Raw genomic sequence first — 18,102 nt, 5'->3', positions numbered from 1 at the left:
CTAGGAAAACATAAGTATTAGATCAAGTATTACTCAATAATTAATGACTAGGATCACAATTGAGGAGCAAAAAAATGTAAACTGAATGTCCTCAGCAGACATATACATTAAAAAGTCACATTAATGCAAAGTGTTAGGTCAAATTTCCCTACATGACGACTTTAACCACGGCAGTTTTGAGGTCCAATCACATGCCAAACTTAAGATCTAAACAAAGCTCAGACACCTCCGTATTGAGTCTTCAGTCTGTCAGTCTATCTCTCTCTCTCACTGTCTCTTACTCTCTGTTCAATTCAGTGCTGTCTTTCTAAATTTGGAAGTAATTAACAGTAATACTGTTGTTAAGAAAAAAAAAATCGTATCCAACTTTCAGTCACAGCTTTATTTTCTATGAAGGCATTTAAATCTCTTTCTCTGCCAATCTCCTAATGTCCCTTTTTCCTCTTGTAGTCAAAGACACAGCAGGTCGTCCAATATTCTTAACAATATGGAACATTTCATGTTCCATTACTGACAATTGGCTCTGAAAGGATTCAGGAGTCAAATTCGACAGTGTTTGTTATTGCAGTCAAACGTATCCGAGGGACTCAAAGCAGCTGGAGTCAAAAACGTCCGATTTTCCAGGTCGACTTACTCAGCGCTGATTCATTAAGACCCAATGACTGACTTCTGTAAGACATGATGCAAAGCAAGAGAGCACTACTGAGTCATCTCCCTGAGAAAACAAAACTTAAGACAGTCGGAAGAGGTGAGAAACTATTTGTCATTTAATACACTCCACACAGGTAAACTGATTTTCACAATTCAAAGTCAACGTGTAAAGAGATATTTCAGTACAGAAGATATTTTCAAGATTACTTGCTACACAGATCATAAACTTTTAATGGCACGACATGCTGGATCACCTATGGCAAGTCAAACTGTCTGTTGTGAGAAGCTTTGACATTTCAACAGAGTAGTAAGCATAACCTCACATTTTCCACCACCTCAGTCAACATCTGTCCTGTTCCTGTTGGCAATGCTCGTTCCTTCCTGTTTATCTTCAATGACAATTTTGTGCCCACATTGTTTTACACACCAGCACTCCCTCTGCGCTGGCATTGGCAACACCGTCAAACAAACGCAGCAGTCTACTGTGAAACTCACCGCAGCACGGTGACTGCCCCGCTTGCATTTGGCTTCGGTGGGCACCTGGATCTGAAAAAAACTACCAGTTGGAACTATCTGTCAGCCCCCAGCTACTCTGTTTATATTGTTCTGGCAAGTTGCGCTGATGCTGCCAGGCAGCCTGGCTGCTTTAGCTGGTCGCGCTGGCTGCAAGCTGCAGCAGCACCGCTAGCCACTAGCCTGTCAGCTCCCAGCAGCTCTGTCTTTATCGTCTTGGGTAGCGGAGCTGGTGCTGCCGAATTGGCAGAAGCACTATCAGCAGCAGCCTGAGGCTCTGCCTGTCTTTGTTGCATTTCCTCGGCAGTGGACTCTGGCTCACACAAATCTGCATAGATCCTGACAACATGTTATAAAATGTGAAGTAAACCATAAAAGCCACTGTGCATGTATAATTGGAAGCTGGCTGATCTCAGCCAAACTCTTTCTATGATGTCAGGACATGTAAGTGAAAGGTGAAATTGGCTACAGTGATACAGAGAACAACCACAAGTATGACTTATACATGGTAAAAAAAAAGGACTATCAGCAATGTGCTCTTTTAAAGGCTCAGTGTGTGGGATTTAGGGGGATATATTAGCAGAAATGGAATACAGTAAGTGTGTTATCTTTAGTGTATCATCTCTGAAAATTAGAATTACTGCATTTTTGTTACCTTAGAATGAACCATTATATCTACATAGGGAGCTGAAGGGGGTCGTCCATGGAGATTGCCATGTTGCACTGCCATGTTTGTACAGTAGCCCAGAATGGACAAATCAAACCCAGATTCTAGATGGGGCCATTTATGTTTTCACGATTTTGGTTTGGCCATTGTAGTTAGCGGCTTATCCATGACTAGAAGCTTAAAAAAAACACTTATGTTTCAATGTGAAACTTCTTTATTCTGTGTTTTTACTTGTCTACATCAATGGGTTTGTTTGTTTTGGAGAGGAACACACATCATTGGATATTTCAGCTTCCAGTAGAAACTTAATGAACATCTGGATCTTAAGTTATCAGAGAAAAAAGGTGAGTGCACATTAGCTGGTGCTAGGCTAGCGTCCCATCTGATACATGCTAAACAGCATCAGAAAAACACTTATCTGTGACGTGAAACTGCTTTATTCTGTGTTTTTATTGGTTTAAGTCACTGAATTCATTTGTTTTGGAGAGGAGGAGACCTCTGTGGATAATTCGGCTCCTGGTAAGAACCTCCAACAATAAACAGTGAAGGTTCAGCTGGTTGTGATCTGAAATCATCACCGCTAAATGCCACTAAAACCCACTAAATTTTACACACTGCTCCTTTAAGCAAGTATGAGTTTATGTCAAAAATAGGCAGCCACATTCAAGCTGCAGCCATAAAGAGAGCATCTACAAGTAGTGTCAGTAAAGGCACATCATCCCTATGACTAATACATGGTAGAAAATTTTGAATATCAGCAAAGTGCTCCTTTAAGCATAAAAAAAAAATCACAGTGTGAGTTTTTGACAAAATAAGCAGCCACATTTGAGCTGACTTGGCAATAATTTCTGTACCTCAGACAAGGCTGCGACTGCAGAGTGATTTTTCCTTCCAGACATACCAGGAGCAGCACACAGCTGTATGGTTCACCAGCATATGGATTAAATAAATACAGTCTGCACAGAGCTTGTTAACACTTGTTCACTTGGCTACAACACACTGTTGTAGCCAAACTGAACAAAAAAAAAAAAACACACACCCACATCTGCGCACACCCAGGCGAAGGCGCACACAAGCTGCACGCACACAAACACAAACAGGTAGCCTCGCACACAAGCAAACATCCTTAAAGAAGAAATTTATTGGTGAATGGGTGTAGCAAGGGTTATCGTGGGAGCAAGTAGTGACACATACGCACGTCTAATGGCTTGGGAAGAACACACAAACAGGCACAAAGACAAATAGATATAGACAGCAGGAGAACCCTTTTGATAAGCAGTAATTGGCATGTGTGTGTCAGTAATAAAAAAAACTCCATCATTGAACACACTCAAGCGAGGGTGTGTGTTTGGGAGTGGGACCACACCTTACTAGCTCTTTTATCAGCATTACATAACTGTTGGAGTCTCATAGATCCACATGCAAATATGCACAGACTTGCGCACAGATTTACATACAACAGAATTCTCTGGCTTACACACACACACAGACACACATACACACACACACACACACACACACACACACACACAGAAACACACAGGGAGCAGGCTTGGAGTATAATTCTGTGGTGTAATAACACTGAAATACCGCACCACTAGTTGGGGTCTGGTCTCCCTCTGGCTATGTGGTCAGTTGCTAACCTAATCTGATTAATGGATTTCAACCCCAACTCTGTTGCAAACACAGAAACAGACAGAGAGGAAGATAAATTGGTCGAAGCTCTGAAAACTAGGTTGGGTCCATTGCTCCTGCTTTGCCTGGTTACCGTTCTTAATCTGATTAATGGAGTTTTTCCCATGAATGAAAAAAAAAAAAAACCCAAGCACCCCTGAAACCAGTGGTGGAAAATGAACAAACCAAACAGCCAACAAATGCCAGTCAGTTTTGGCTGTGTTAAGTTTTCCCTACAGACAAAGTGCACTAACAGGTGGATGGGAGGAGAGGGTGAATTTCGGAGGTGTTAAAGTTAAACTCTCAATAAAAAGATTCCTGCTGCCTTGATAGCAGAATGAGAGGTACACAGAGCTCAGGCTGAATATCTGATTTATCGTTTCACACAGTTTAGTTACAGTCAGGTATCAACATGTTTCAGAGCAACTTCTCTACCTACATCTCTATTAACGTTCTATTTCTCTTAAACAATTATCTTTCTGTACTGTTCACTGCAGGTCAGGAAATACGCTCTGTGGTATATGTCATATTTCCTGCATTAGCGTAATGCCTTAACTTAATTAGACAACGCTATAAGACACACTCTAAGCTGGAGGCCAATACTGGCTAACAAGCTACTGCAACATTATACAGACTGATTATAAATCACCGAGCAGATCAGAAGCCAAGTCGTGTCAACTGTGCTGTGTGTCGGCACAGTCAGCCCAACACTTAGTTGACTGTTCCATCCAAATATGAAGCAGGCCTGGTCCATATATGGTTGCCAGATTTGACAAGGTTTTGCGGCTGCAAACTTGGGACCAATCTGGTCTGACAATGAGCTCTAGTTAGCAGTGCTGGGGCTAGCTTTGGGGACGCAGGCGCCGCATGGACGTGGCCCAAGAGTCAGAATAGACACGTGTATGTGGAGGAAGGTAGAGTGGTTCAACATGAATTTAGCATGAGTCCTGCCAAAGTAAAGCTGTTGCTAGGTGGGGCAAGTTTCTGGGTAAACTCCTCAACACAGTTGATTAGACTTACAATGCATAACATGATGAACATGGAGCACCTTGGTAGCCCAATGGTTGCAGCACATGCCACACAACTGCAATATCCCTGGTTTGATTCCAGCTGTTGGGCCTTTGTTTATTTTATACCCTTCTATCCCCCCTTTCCAGTTATCCACTACACTTTCCTCAGTCCGATAAAGGTGAAAAGTACCCCAAAAAGATCTTTAAAGTGATGAACATGATGCACTGCATTATGCTTGACTCCTGAAAGCAAGACGACTGTGTTTGTTGAGTGACTGAGTGATGAGTGATTACACAACAAAGTCTGCTGCCTTCATACATAAAAAATAACTATAACACAAGAATGTAAGGAGACACATACACAAACCGAAACCCATACAGAGCATGACACACACACGCGCACACACACATCTGTCACTTTGATCTTTGATTGATTCTGTACCCTTTAAAGAAGTCGATCATTAACAAACCAACAAATTAAGTCATTAATTGCTATGACAGCTGGTGAAGCCTCCTTTATTAATCTCTGTCGGCATAATTAATAAGCCTTAATTGGAATTAATTAGAATTAATTGTTGTTTAGGATCTGGGGGACAAAGAGAAAAACTTGCTGTGTGCGTGCATATGTGTGTGTGTGTGTGTGTGTGTGTGTGTGTGTGTGTGTGTGTGTGTGTGTGTGTGTGCATGCAGGAGGGGCAGAGGTTTAATGCCCTCTGTACAGAATGATGAATGGGTAGCTGTTGCCATCCCACACACACACACACACACACACACAGAATGAAACACTGACAGAAAAGTAGAGTGTGTGTGCGTTTTAGTGTGAGAACACCTGCTGTTAAGTTGTGAGAAGATGAGATCATCATCACACACACAATGAACTACCTGTTGACCCATTTTGTGCAAACAGGTCAAAGGGTAGCTCACACACATACAATGACACATTTTCTACTAAACCAGGTTCCGCTGTGACTTTTGGTGTTTGTGTGAGGAAGATCCAGGGCGACAGACAGTGAGAGGATGACACAGAAAGAGAGAAAGAAAAGACAGGAAAGAGGAAAAAAAACACATGGGGACTGTCTGCCTCAGAGGAGCGAAACTCATTTGTGGGGCACTACATCACAGAAATAAACTCCTCAATGTTTTAGTAATGTGTGTGTGTGTGTGTGTGTGTGTGTTTGTGTGTGTGAGAGTGTCTGTGTGTAGCATGAGAGTCAAACTTGCTTGTGGGCCTGACTGAATTGTCTCTACTCAACATTCCTCAGTTTTCTAAAACTCTGAAAAAAAAAAAAATCGGCCAAATCTGACTTGTACTAGTACATCAAAGACTTTATAATACCACAACACACACAGACGCACACACACAGAAACACAAGTGTGCGTGCAAGCGCGTGTGTATACACACAGATGGAGGCATGCAAACATACACATGTGTAGACACAGTTGGACACACACAAACACAGACCACAGCTAAAAGCATCAAGCAGCTCAAAGCAATCCGCCCTGCTGAATAACATCACCAAGCAAAGCCACCATACCACATAATGAAAAACATACACAAACACACACACATACAAACACGCATGCACATATGCCCGCACTCATGTGTGCAAAAAAGGCTTCATACGCTTGTACCCAGTGCCATATACTGCTGTACAAACAGCACCAAAACTCAATTTAAATACAGAAATAAAGGCCGTTTAAAACAAACAAACTTATAGCAAGGTCACACGCAAAGTAGGTTGATGAACCTCCCTGCAATCGTCTTTAAAGGGTCAGTTCACCCAAGTGACACACAAAAACATTCTCCCACTTAGCACTAATTGTATTTAGCCTTACAGATAGTTTACGATATATAAGAGGAGAATTTAGGAAGTTCTTCTCTCAGACCTCTGCCACCATCTCTCAATATAATCAGAGTAAATGAACGTTTGTTTCAAAGCACTGACAAAATTACTCAACAATCTTTTTCCAGAAACAATGTCCCAGTTGTTGTGGATAATACAGAAACCTCACTGCGGACAGTTGCACAATTTTTTTTCATCAGAAACAGTTCACAATGAAAACTGTCGAGGCGGCAAGACAAGAAAAAGCATGAGTGTGTGTGTGAGAAAAAGAAAGGAAACAGGCAGAAAGCGCTTCAGCGTGATGACACCGGTAGAGGAGGATAACACAGCAGTTCTGTGTGTGTGTGTGTGTGTGTGTGTGTGTGTGTGTGTGTGTGTGTGTGTGTCCAAACTTAAAAAAAAAAAAATTAAAAAAAATCAAACTGTCTGTGTACGTGTGTGCACATTTTCACAACAGCCCCAATCCAGCAAAACATGGTGTGGCACATTACGCAGCACATTACTGTATTAACAGCTACATGAACTGCTTATTTAACTAAAATTCATAAACTCACGCTGTCTTTCACAAGCACAGAGTGAAGGATTTTTTTCCATTCACAACATAACTCAATAAAATGACTTTACACACAAAATCGTGCTCGCTTTACGCCCACACACACACACACACACACACACACACACACACACACAGGCAGGCAGCACAACGCATATAGTATTTCAAAACAGAAACAATAGAAAATTCACACAGCCATAGTTATAATGTACTCTACACCACAAACCACTCCAGCTTTTTGTGCACACTTACATAATAACCTCAACGGTATTTGCATTTCCTGTAGTACAATAAACCGTGTGCTTTTGGGTGCATGAACGCATGCAGCTACAGAAACGCTGACCTGTTCAATTCAAACACTCAGGACGTCACGAACAAATAATGCAGCTTCACATTTAATTAACAGGCACAAAAGCATCTAATTGACATCCTGTAATTGGACGCTCATGATCACCGATCCAGCAACGTCTTTAGATACATGTATACCTGTGATCACTACCAGCGCAGTACATGTTACAGTATTTGCAAAGCAGAATCAACTGTTATGTCAGAGAGGCTCACTTAAGAAGACACGGCTGGTAACAATTACTTACATATTTTGCTCTAAGTACATATACGATCCTACCCAGCCGATCAAACAGCTGACCAAGTTGCTACCACTAGACTTTACACAATGTAAGCTACTAATGAGTTCTGTTCCCTGTTTACTGCAAAGTAGGCATGATGGAGGAGCAGGTAACATTTGGTTAAGAGTCAATCGCTCTGTGATGTCATAGGCTTTTTCCTGATAATAATCATACAAACAGTTTTCCACCCTCACAAGCAAGGCAGCTAACACACAGTCACTTCCTCCAGCCGTGATGACTAAGAGCAGCTTTTCATAATACTTCTCACAGCACCGTTGCTCTGCAGAAACGCCATTTTATCAGCAGTCGTTTAGTCTCAGCAAACTACCCCCCGCACCCACTCTGGCTAAAGGCAATAACGCTAATCTACTGAGCCCCACGAGCCGCCGGAGCTCTGAGAGAGAGAGATACTGATCAAAACTTTTATCTTTCATCCGAACAAATGATGCATGTAGTTTTGTGTTCATTTGTTTTTTAAAGTTTAAACAAAATCATGACTCACTGTGCTAAAAAAAAACAAAAAAAAACAAAACAGAAACAAAATGCACTCAAGCACGCCCACACACACACACACACACAAACACACCAACACTCACATACTGCCTCAGATAATAAATAGAATTGTTGCAATGTGGCGTCACAATGTTGACATGTATTCTTTAACCCAACATAAATAAGAACAATGCAAAAATGTTGTTGATTAATAAACAATAATTACTTGTTATTTCTGACAATAAATAATAATACACACCTGATAAAATAACTTAAATAACAAGGACTGAATATATTAAAAAAAAAAACATGAAAAATAAGGGATATGATTCCGTCATTGTACTAAATGTGACTGAAACATGCAGATGTGTAATTTTAAACACATTATTTTGTACAAAAATTAAGTAAAATTAAGTATTTTATTTTGTCAAATGATTTATTTATTTATGTATTATATAATCCTAGTGATGGGGATAATATATTAAAGTTAAGAGCAATAATACTGAGAGAAAATGCAAAAATATATACGGCTACATTAAGACCCTTTTGTCCTACCTCTGCTGATCATCAGGTTATAAAAACATCATGGCTGACTCCTGGCCTTGGCATCAGCTCTGTTGAAGCGGCACAATTCGACCCTGCCCCGCGACGGTCCGTCCAGCAGCAGCCAACAGTTCGGCTACTGGCCCTCTGTACTCCACACGATAATGGGAAGCAGAAACCAGGCGTCAGGCCCAAACTAATATCCCTCCATTTCTTTATCAGGTCCACGTAACTCCACTCAGGTCCATGAACATCGAAGCAAAAAGCTTCTTTGACTTTTGTTCAAGAAGGTCTTAAACTCCACGTAGCATCAGCTACCTTTGGTCCAGAGCTGGTGCTCCTCTTATACTTAACAGCTGTGCAAGGCAGCTATGAGTTTGATCAAGTGTGTTGTAGATCCGTGTAAGAAGTGCTATGCAGGCTGCCCTCCTTGCTGTCCGGTCCTTTTTTTACTTCTTGGGTTCTGGTTTAGGTCCTCAGTCACGGTTGTCAGAGTCAACCATCACCTTAACAACCTGGAAAATGACAGAAAGACAAATAACGTTAGAAACCAGCACATTTTGCAACATTTACTGGAACATATTTGAGCCAGACGTCAGGCATTCAGTCCATATTTTACGTTTACGGGAAACGATTTTGTCCAAACTTTAGACATCCAAATTGACCGGCTGATCAAAGGTGCACAATACGCAAAAATATTTAGTGCCCTGCTGAGACCTCAGCCAGTCAAACTCTCTAATTGTACCAATTTTGTTTTATCACCATAGCTGACAGCTGACAACGCCTTCCACATGTGAAGATTGTTTTAAGGCCCCGGGATAAAGCCAAGCCACTGGGTTTGTATTGTAAACGTCAAAAATATGTGTGCCATTGAAAAGAGAAAGCATCAACCAGAAGCCTGTTACTGCATTAGTATTTCTTCCCCTTCATATTTTTCTCTAAAATCCGCAATTATAAAAAAAAAAGGAATGTGTTTGAAAGCTGTGAACTATCCGCCTTTCTAAAAAGCATGTAGTGAGCAAGGCCACACTCAAGGGAGTTCAATTAATAGAACATACCTTTCAGAACAAGCTTGTGTGTGCGAGTGGAAGGGAGGGGAGCGTTATGGACGTTGGCGCAGTCTAATAGCAGCTAAAACAATACTGGTAGTATCGTACTTGGCCGGCTAAAAATACTTTAAATATAGTGTTCAGTACAGTGTGCTGCCAATAAATTGGTGACACAAAAACCACTAATTATACCCCGAGGAATTAATTCAAATTAGAAAACAATTACAGCCTGTGGGAGCAATCAGTGGCACCAGCTCACAACTTCACTCTTTCTGTGTTTCTACAAGTTTTATTCGCTCTAAATAAATATTGATTGTTTTATGAATCAGGAAAAAAAGCCATCATTAATGGGCAACTTCCAGGAATTAATATAGAAATTAATTAACGCATATTAAATTTCCAGAGGCGGTGACCATTGACGATTGCTTTTTTTTTCTAATTCGGTAATTCTAGTGTTAAATGTCAGACTCTCCAGTTCTCAGTTCCCCCTTTTGTTGCCCCAACCGCAAAAATCACCCCACCCTCTCTGTCTATACCACTCCTCTCTCTCTCTCTCTTTCTTTCTCTCATTCTGCCACCCCTTCTTCTTCTTTCCATCCATCTTGCCTCTTTCTCCCTCTCACCGCAAATCTAAATCTGAGTCTGTATTTATACAAAGCCGTTTCCTCGGGTCAGTCTGACTCGAGTGTGTGTGTCTGTGTGTGTGTGCAGGCATGTAGGTGTGTGTATCAGTAGTGGATAAGAGAGTCCGAGATACACACACACACACACACACACACACACACACACACACACACACACACACACACACACACTTCAGAGCAGAGTCTATATTTGGAACTTTCTTGGTTGCTAATAAAGCCACAGTTTTATCTTCTGTATTCTGAGGCTGTGCATATCAAACCATCTCTCCATGGAAATACCAGAACTATTAATTTCATATTCCTGCTACAAGTTGCACGACTGCACTTTATATTTAAATGTAAAGTAAATAAAGAAGAAACAAAAAAGCTGACGCCTCAGTGTACCTGCTGAGCGGTTTACCTGGTTCAGTGTGGGCCTGACCACATCCACATGCAGTTTTAACTTTGTTTGGATTATAGATCGAAAATTAACACATCAGCCACCACTATTTCAGAGCTGGAGTGTGTCACTATTTGAGAAGGGATATCTGCTGTTTGAAAAGAAAAAACAAAAAAGCTCCCTGACATAAAAAGTAAAGCACATTATGAGTCATTACTGAAATTATGAGTCATTTTGAAAGACCCTCCCATCTTAAAACAGTGAGTTAAAACAGTGTTTTTGAGGATACAAACATGCAAGGTAGACGTTTGAGATGAAACACATCACAAGTCCCCGTTTAACCTTGCTGAGTGTCTTCAGTGAGAACATCTGAGAGTTCACTGCTTTAACTGAGCGCACTACGACTAAATGCAAACACACAAACAAACACTGAGATCGTTCTCGTTCACTGTGATGTTGTTTTCCCCGGGCTGTAAAATCCCAACTGTGAAATTACACTGATCACACATACACACAGACACATGCTTCCGGTTATTACATGATTGACCACATAATAGCATTAGCTGTTACAGCTGAAAGAAAGTAGGAAGGCTTTTCTTCGAGAACGCAAAGAAAGAAAAAAGAATAACTGGAGGGCGACTTACTCATTAGTAGTACTCACAACAGGAAAAGAAAAGGGTAGAGAGAAGTTTTCTTTTTCTTAAAGAGTGAGTGTGACTCTAAATATTTTCCCTGTGGAGCTCTGACTCAGTCGGGCTGCTGCTTACTCATTTACTCAATCGCTCTCTCCCTGCCCCTCTGTTTTTCTCCTTATCCTCTTTTTTCTTTATTCCTCCACAATGACTTTTTTTTCATTCCCATCTCCGTTTCTCTCGCCGTAACAACTCTCGTTCCCACAACTCACGTCCATCAACTTTCAACTCTCCGTCTTACTTTTCCTCCCCTCTCCATCACTCCATCAATCCCATCAATCCATCACTGAACGTTCCGTCATTTTCATATAATTCTTCTGTCTGTTTTTCCAACTGTCATTATGGCTGAGATCCCCCCCCCCAACCGCCACCCCCACCGCCACCACCACAGCCGCCGCCTCCTCCTGCGCTCCGACCCCCCTCCACGAACGTGTGTGGTCCGGTCCGACTATAGACCGTTACATTGTCCCAGACAGGTTGGACTGCGCCACTAGCCGGCAGACGAGGGGGGGAGGGTGGCGGGGGGAGATGGAGAGCGGGGGTTCCTAGGGAATGTTTGTTTTTCTGTTTCCAATTTGGTCCAGCCCGAGGAACTCCACACTCCGCTCTGTCTCAAACACACCATTCATGACGGCCTGACGTACATGATTACACACAAATACCCACTCTCTCGCTCACACACACGCACAGATATCCATGCATGTACGCATATACACACATGCTAAGCTGTCACGGTGCCACCGAAACGCACACACACATGCACCGCACATGCACGCTGACAACCATCAAATTCATTCTCAATCATTTTTACCATGAAACACAAGCCCTTTAATTTATCTTTGTTCTCATCTTTTATTGTTTTCTGATTTGTTATTGCTAATGCCGTTTCGAATGACATGGTGGTCAAACTAATTATGCTTGTTTCTTCCTCATCTTTCAGGGATTTTTTTCCCCCCACTGTCCCCAGAAAATGATTGTCTTTGAAAGGCCTTTTTGATGTGTCTCGCTGCGTTTTTAGATGTTATGTAGACAGAGTTAAGCTCCATGTTCCACCAATTAGAGCACAGAGAGCACATTGTTTCATACGCAACTCAACTGTTCCATCTGAAATGGATTATTTTAGTCAGATTTGTTGTTTGGATTTCAAACACACAACGCTGATCTTTGCATGTACTAATAAAGCTTTATCTTGTATCAACACAAACAAACAGTCCGGCCAACATATATGCCGGCTTTCTTTCTTTCTTTCTTTTTTTTTTTTTTTTTTTTCAATGCTGCATGTTGGTTTGTTTTTAGATGTTGTGTAGTTTAGTTCCACATTCCATCAATTACTCATTGGACAGACAGGAAACCACACTGCTTTTTTGTTCAAACGCTACATAAGAAAATGATAGGTTTGTGCAGTTGTTTTGATTGTTTGTATTTTACAGTCACAAAGCGTGATGCCCAAAAATTTTTAAGAAATATTTAAGATGGACAGCAAATCAGATATCACAAGCAGACAGACAGATCTGATGAAGATGATTTTTTTTTTTTTGCTGGTTTTTAAGTTACACAACTGTGGGTTCACCTCCGACCAATCACAAGACAGAAATAAGATATTAAACTGTACAGCGAAGCTCCATCTGAAAAGAACATGATTACATGCCACATCTGAAAGTTATTGTTGTTTTGGGTGTGCCTGCTTTACTTTGTTCCAGATACATTAATCATCTGGGGTAATCAGAAATCAAAGTGCATTTGCATATATTTATTTTGTTTTAAAATTGTCTAAAAGTTCTCAATTGCTTGTAATTGCTTGTTTTAATGTTTTGAACGCTAAAAACAGGACGACTGTCAATTGAAGTTACAGCACAGCTATGTTTGCCCTGGATACACAGACAGGCAGAAAAGCTAAAGTAGGTCTCTTCTTTTTTTTTTCTCAGTTGTTGACTCATCACTACTGCAACATGGATTTAACATCAAAAGCTGAATACGAGGCGAAAGAGCAGGCAAACAGAGGAAAGGGGGATACATCTGTTCTCCATTGATCCTTTAAACACACTATGAAATTACCAGAAGCCTTTCAAATGTTCCAAATATGAGCTTAAAATTTACACCGTGAGCTAAAAACACAAAAAAGCATTGTTTTCTATAGGTTCATTAAAGTGTATCTTCTCTACATAAACAGCTATACCTATACGGTTGTCATGGTAACCCCAGAGACTACTATAACAATACTGATGCCACGTAAGGTCAGTTCCTGACAGCTCCTATGTTATAACAGCTTTCTGTTCTGTGGACTGATGGACGAGGAAAAATATGAAACAATACAGTTTTTATATATTGGCTAGGAAATGCTAACATGATAGCTCCCAGCGGAGGACATGTCAGAGAACAGACCCCACTGTGAGCAGTTGAGGAGCAGCTGACACTAACTGCTGATGTCCATGTCGAAACAGTGTACTGATGACCATCTACGGTTACAGAATATTCCCAGTGAGTTTCTTTTGAATGGAGACTGGAATTCACAGTTCAAATGAAAGCAGAGCAAACAGAATTAGTCACTTAATCGATATTTTAATTTTTCCATGTAATAAAGGCCAACAATTCCTTTGTTCCAGCTCACATAATGTGAGTATTTGCTGCTTTGATTTGACAGAAAATGAAATATTTCTGCATTTTGGATGGTTTTTCGTAGAGCTGTTTTGATACCAGAATCAGGAAAGCCTCCAATGCTGCCTAAAATGCTGGATCAGGTAACGACTAGTACGCGAACTTATACACCGATCAAGTGATACCAAGTGATTATCAATAGTTAACTTTAAATTAACTTTAAAGTAATTTCACATTCGGATAAAATTACATAGAAATAAATGTTCTCTTGCTGCTCTAAAACAGTAGCCTAGACAGTAAGTTGCATAATGCAGACACTGGCAGCTCCCGTTTGCCAGTAAATAGCGTAACATTAGCCATTAGCAAAATGTCAGTAATTTGGCCGAATTGTAGACCGGAAAGTCTGACTGGTAAAAAGATGTGTACAGTATGCAAATCTTTTGTTTTGCAGGGTGACACTAGATTTTTTATTTTCTTTATTGAGAAAGCTCTGTGGCATTTATTCACTGAATGTATTGGTTCCTGATTTACAGAGGATTAAACCTGAACAACACCAAACAACAATAACAGCAATCATGTCACATCCATACGGGGTTAGTGGTGTACAGCTGTTATTTATTTATTTATTCTTTAATGCAATGGTATTGCATTGGCACCCAGTATCAGCTGATGTGCAAGTTCAGGAATGAGAATCTGCGTCAGGCAGAAAAAATTGGTATCAGAACATCTCAAATTTTTCAAACACAATAAACTATTTGAAGATGCTGATGCTGCTTGTATCTATAAAACTGTAAATGGCATCTTTCATAATTTTCTGTTATCGTATGGACCAAACAATTAATTGATTAAACCAGAAAATAATTCAGTAATTCATTGGATGCAACACTAATTAAAGCTGATAGCAGTTATCGAGTTAAGTGTGCATTTCCATGCTGCAAAGATCATAATCACTTCACTTGTGTTGACATGAACTAAACGCGCATCTTGTGCCGTGCATTATATCTGTAATCATGTCCATTTCTGAATATTCTCATCAGATGTTGTATACACAGATTTGGTTTGCTGTCTTGTCAAGTTGCTCTGGCTCCAAAATGTGGAGTGCTGCTCTCAGTGCATGAGTCGACACAAACAACAATAGAGCAAAGCAGAAACTCCTTGTTGTCATAACAGGATCATGCCAGTGATTTTAATCTTTTGTGAACGACATCAATCGCAAATCTTGATCGACCAGATCTTTCAGCCGCTGAGGTTGAAGTTGAGGGAGTGGTCTGTCTTTTCATTACTGTAAGCAACGCCCAGAGCTTTTAAGTTTTGCTCTGACACAGACGCACGTGCTGACACACTGCCACTTCCTCTGTAACAGATATGTTCCTCTTAGAGCCTCTTAGCGCCTATTAGACAATCAGAGGAATGGTATCAGTCCACTTGTTTTTGTGGAGTGTGAAATTAGACCTATAATTAGAGATTCCAGATCTGGAGGGCGAGGCATCATGCACAACACTCAGATATGTTAAAATGTACCCACTGGTTTTAGAAATAGGACTTTTTTTTGTTGTTTTATTGGGACTATTTTTAGGTATTTTGCCTTCATTTAAGAATTGACAGTATAGTATGGGGCCATTTGATAAATTCAATTGGGCCGGATTTGAAAAAAAGGAAATGTAAAAGGGCCAAACATTTTCAGCAGCGAGCAGTTTTTGGTCACATACCTGGCCCAGGCACTTCACAATGTGCAGAATCTCACTCCCTCTCTCCCTCACACACACAGTCACACACACACCTTGCCTCATGACTTTTTCCATCAAGGTCAAAGAAAAGCATTCAGGATAAGACACAGGACATATTTTTTGACTATTCGACCACAGCCATGATGTTTTAAAAAGCAACTAAGCGTGGTCGAGACTGCACATGAGAACACATCTTGTGAAATATACAACGGGCGGTGTCGCTATATCAATCCATACATCCTGCCCTATTGGGATTGCGCATATGTAACTCAACACAGATAAGAAGGGAGCAAGATGGCTCACTCGTAGCTACCTTCAAACCCTACATGTAGTTTTTGTCAGGCAGGTATATCAGATTTATGTGTGCTGGGCCACTTGGAGGCTTCTTGGAGTTGAATAGTCCTGGTATAGCAGATGTCAGATGGGGAGAGAACAACAAGTAGACTAAGCAATGACAGTGATTACATGGTATGCACCTTAGTCCACTAGGCAATACAGACACCCCCAGAAATTTAAGTGACAGAACCGTTTTAAGAAAATCAATCAAATCTAAGACTTCCGTAACAGCTCATATTGGCCCCACACATTTTACTATTTGCCATCTATAACTCTGAAAAGGGGAACTGAAACTTTGCTTACCATCATTTTAAACATTAGATAATTAAAGTAAGTGCACCTCTTAAAAAAGTAAGATCACTTTTCAGCTTATTTACTAAAATAAACTGCACAAAGTTTGGCAGTGGAACAAATAAATGACTCAAGGATTTATTAAAGATTTTAAGTTTGTGAAAAAGTTTTTTGTCTGCTTTCCAAAGTTGCAGCTCCGGTCAGAGAGTTAATGTTTTTTTGTTTCAGTTTGGTTAACTGCTGCTGTGGCTGGTAGAGGAGTCAAACTTACCAACCACAGTCGAGACAGTATCTGCATTCGCCTGTGTGGACGGTGTTAATGTCTCGCCTTGATGTACGATAGTAGCAGGAAACTGGGAGCTGCATAAATCAACATGGGACTGTTGATTTTGACCTTGCTCTTCACAGCTAAGACTCTCATACATCAAAAATAATGGAGAACAAACTCCGCTTCAGTGTTGGATGTAGGCGTAATGGAAGGAACTAGTAGCTGCATAAATCAACATGTTGATTGTTGACGCTCGCCTAGCTGTCTTTTTTCCCCCCAAAATACGGAAAACAAACTTCAGCTCTGCCAGAAACACACACATTACACACATACATCTCACCAGCCTGCGCTAGTCTGCCAAGCATATCTGATTATTTTAAACACACACATACACACACACATGCACACACCCCTGGATGTGTGTGTGTGTGTGTGTGTCAGGGTTTGGTTTGTCTCTGTCTGGGTAAGCTCAAACATTACGTCAGTCACACACACGCACATCCACAGACAGAAACAGGGTGATACACTAGACCATGCACATACTGCAACACACTCACAACACAACTCTCCCCTTCTCATGCGCGCACACACGCACACACACACACACACACACACACACACACACTTTCCACTCCTGGAGAATCGGACGTTTCCTGCAAGCGGCCGGCCCGACGGGAAAAATGTCTGGACAAACTTAAGACGCGCGCGCACACACACACGTACAGACACACAACGGAACATTTTCAACCCACAATGTTGACTTTATATTCCTTTCCAGAGCCCTTCTATCTGCACGCCGGCCAAGTGAAGCAGCGTTTCCCTGTTGAACACTACCGGGAAGCGAGACTGGGAGGTTTCAGGGCCTCAGTGATGTCAATGCAGGGCTGGACTCCAGTCAAAAACTAGATTTTAATCAAAAATCAAAGCCAAACATGATCACACTATCACACTGAGTCAGTGTCATTACTTTAATGCAGAATTTGCACAGCAGTGAAAACATTCTTTAATATTTCTCAATCAAAGACACTTGCATTGCTTAAGAGGTATCAACTTCCCTTTGAAACAATTCTTCAGTAAATCTACAAATCTGATCTAGTGACTGAATGCCGGAGCATCTTTCCCTTTTCTGGACAGCTGCAAGGAATGTTTCCAATGATGCGTTGTTGATTTGCAAAGAGATAGAGAACCTGGCTTGACGCTACAGACCCGAATCATTCCTCACATAGTTAAGGGTTATAATTCGGATTCACAATTTGATTCTACAAGCCGTATTTGCATGCTGTATACACAGTATATACCGGCATATCCACCTATCTCATGTATGTAAGGCAACCTATCAAATTCCCTGTATGTGCACACATACTTGCCCAGTGAATCTGATTTTTGTAGCAAATAATTACTACACGAAATACTAAACAGCCCCGACTATAACTGTGTGCTCCAGACCTTATTACATCTGATTCTGTCTACATTCTCCTGTCTTTTCGAGGCAGAGATTAGAGCTGCAGGCTGGTTAATATGCGAAGCTTCTCTCGTCCTCAAATTGAA

General features: G+C 40.9%; 1 protein-coding gene across 4 annotated transcripts in view; it reads right to left on the bottom strand.

The window, feature by feature from the left end:
• trps1 (trichorhinophalangeal syndrome I) overlaps positions 1 to 18,102 on the bottom strand; it is a 149,105-nt gene that overhangs the window by 116,600 nt on the left and 14,403 nt on the right. For all 4 annotated transcript variants that reach the window (XM_049602435.1, XM_049602438.1, XM_049602436.1 and 1 more), the window contains exon 2: positions 8,586 to 9,088. In XM_049602435.1, coding sequence (XP_049458392.1) covers positions 8,586 to 8,598 — 13 coding nt within the window. In that variant the 5' untranslated portion in view covers positions 8,599 to 9,088. The remainder of the gene's footprint in view (positions 1 to 8,585; positions 9,089 to 18,102) is intronic.

Source organism: Epinephelus fuscoguttatus, linkage group LG17, assembly GCF_011397635.1.
Source record: "Epinephelus fuscoguttatus linkage group LG17, E.fuscoguttatus.final_Chr_v1".
In the NCBI taxonomy this organism is placed as follows: Eukaryota; Metazoa; Chordata; class Actinopteri; order Perciformes; family Serranidae; genus Epinephelus; species Epinephelus fuscoguttatus.
Note: the sequence above shows the minus strand (reverse complement) of the source record. Positions and strands in the feature narration are given on the sequence as shown.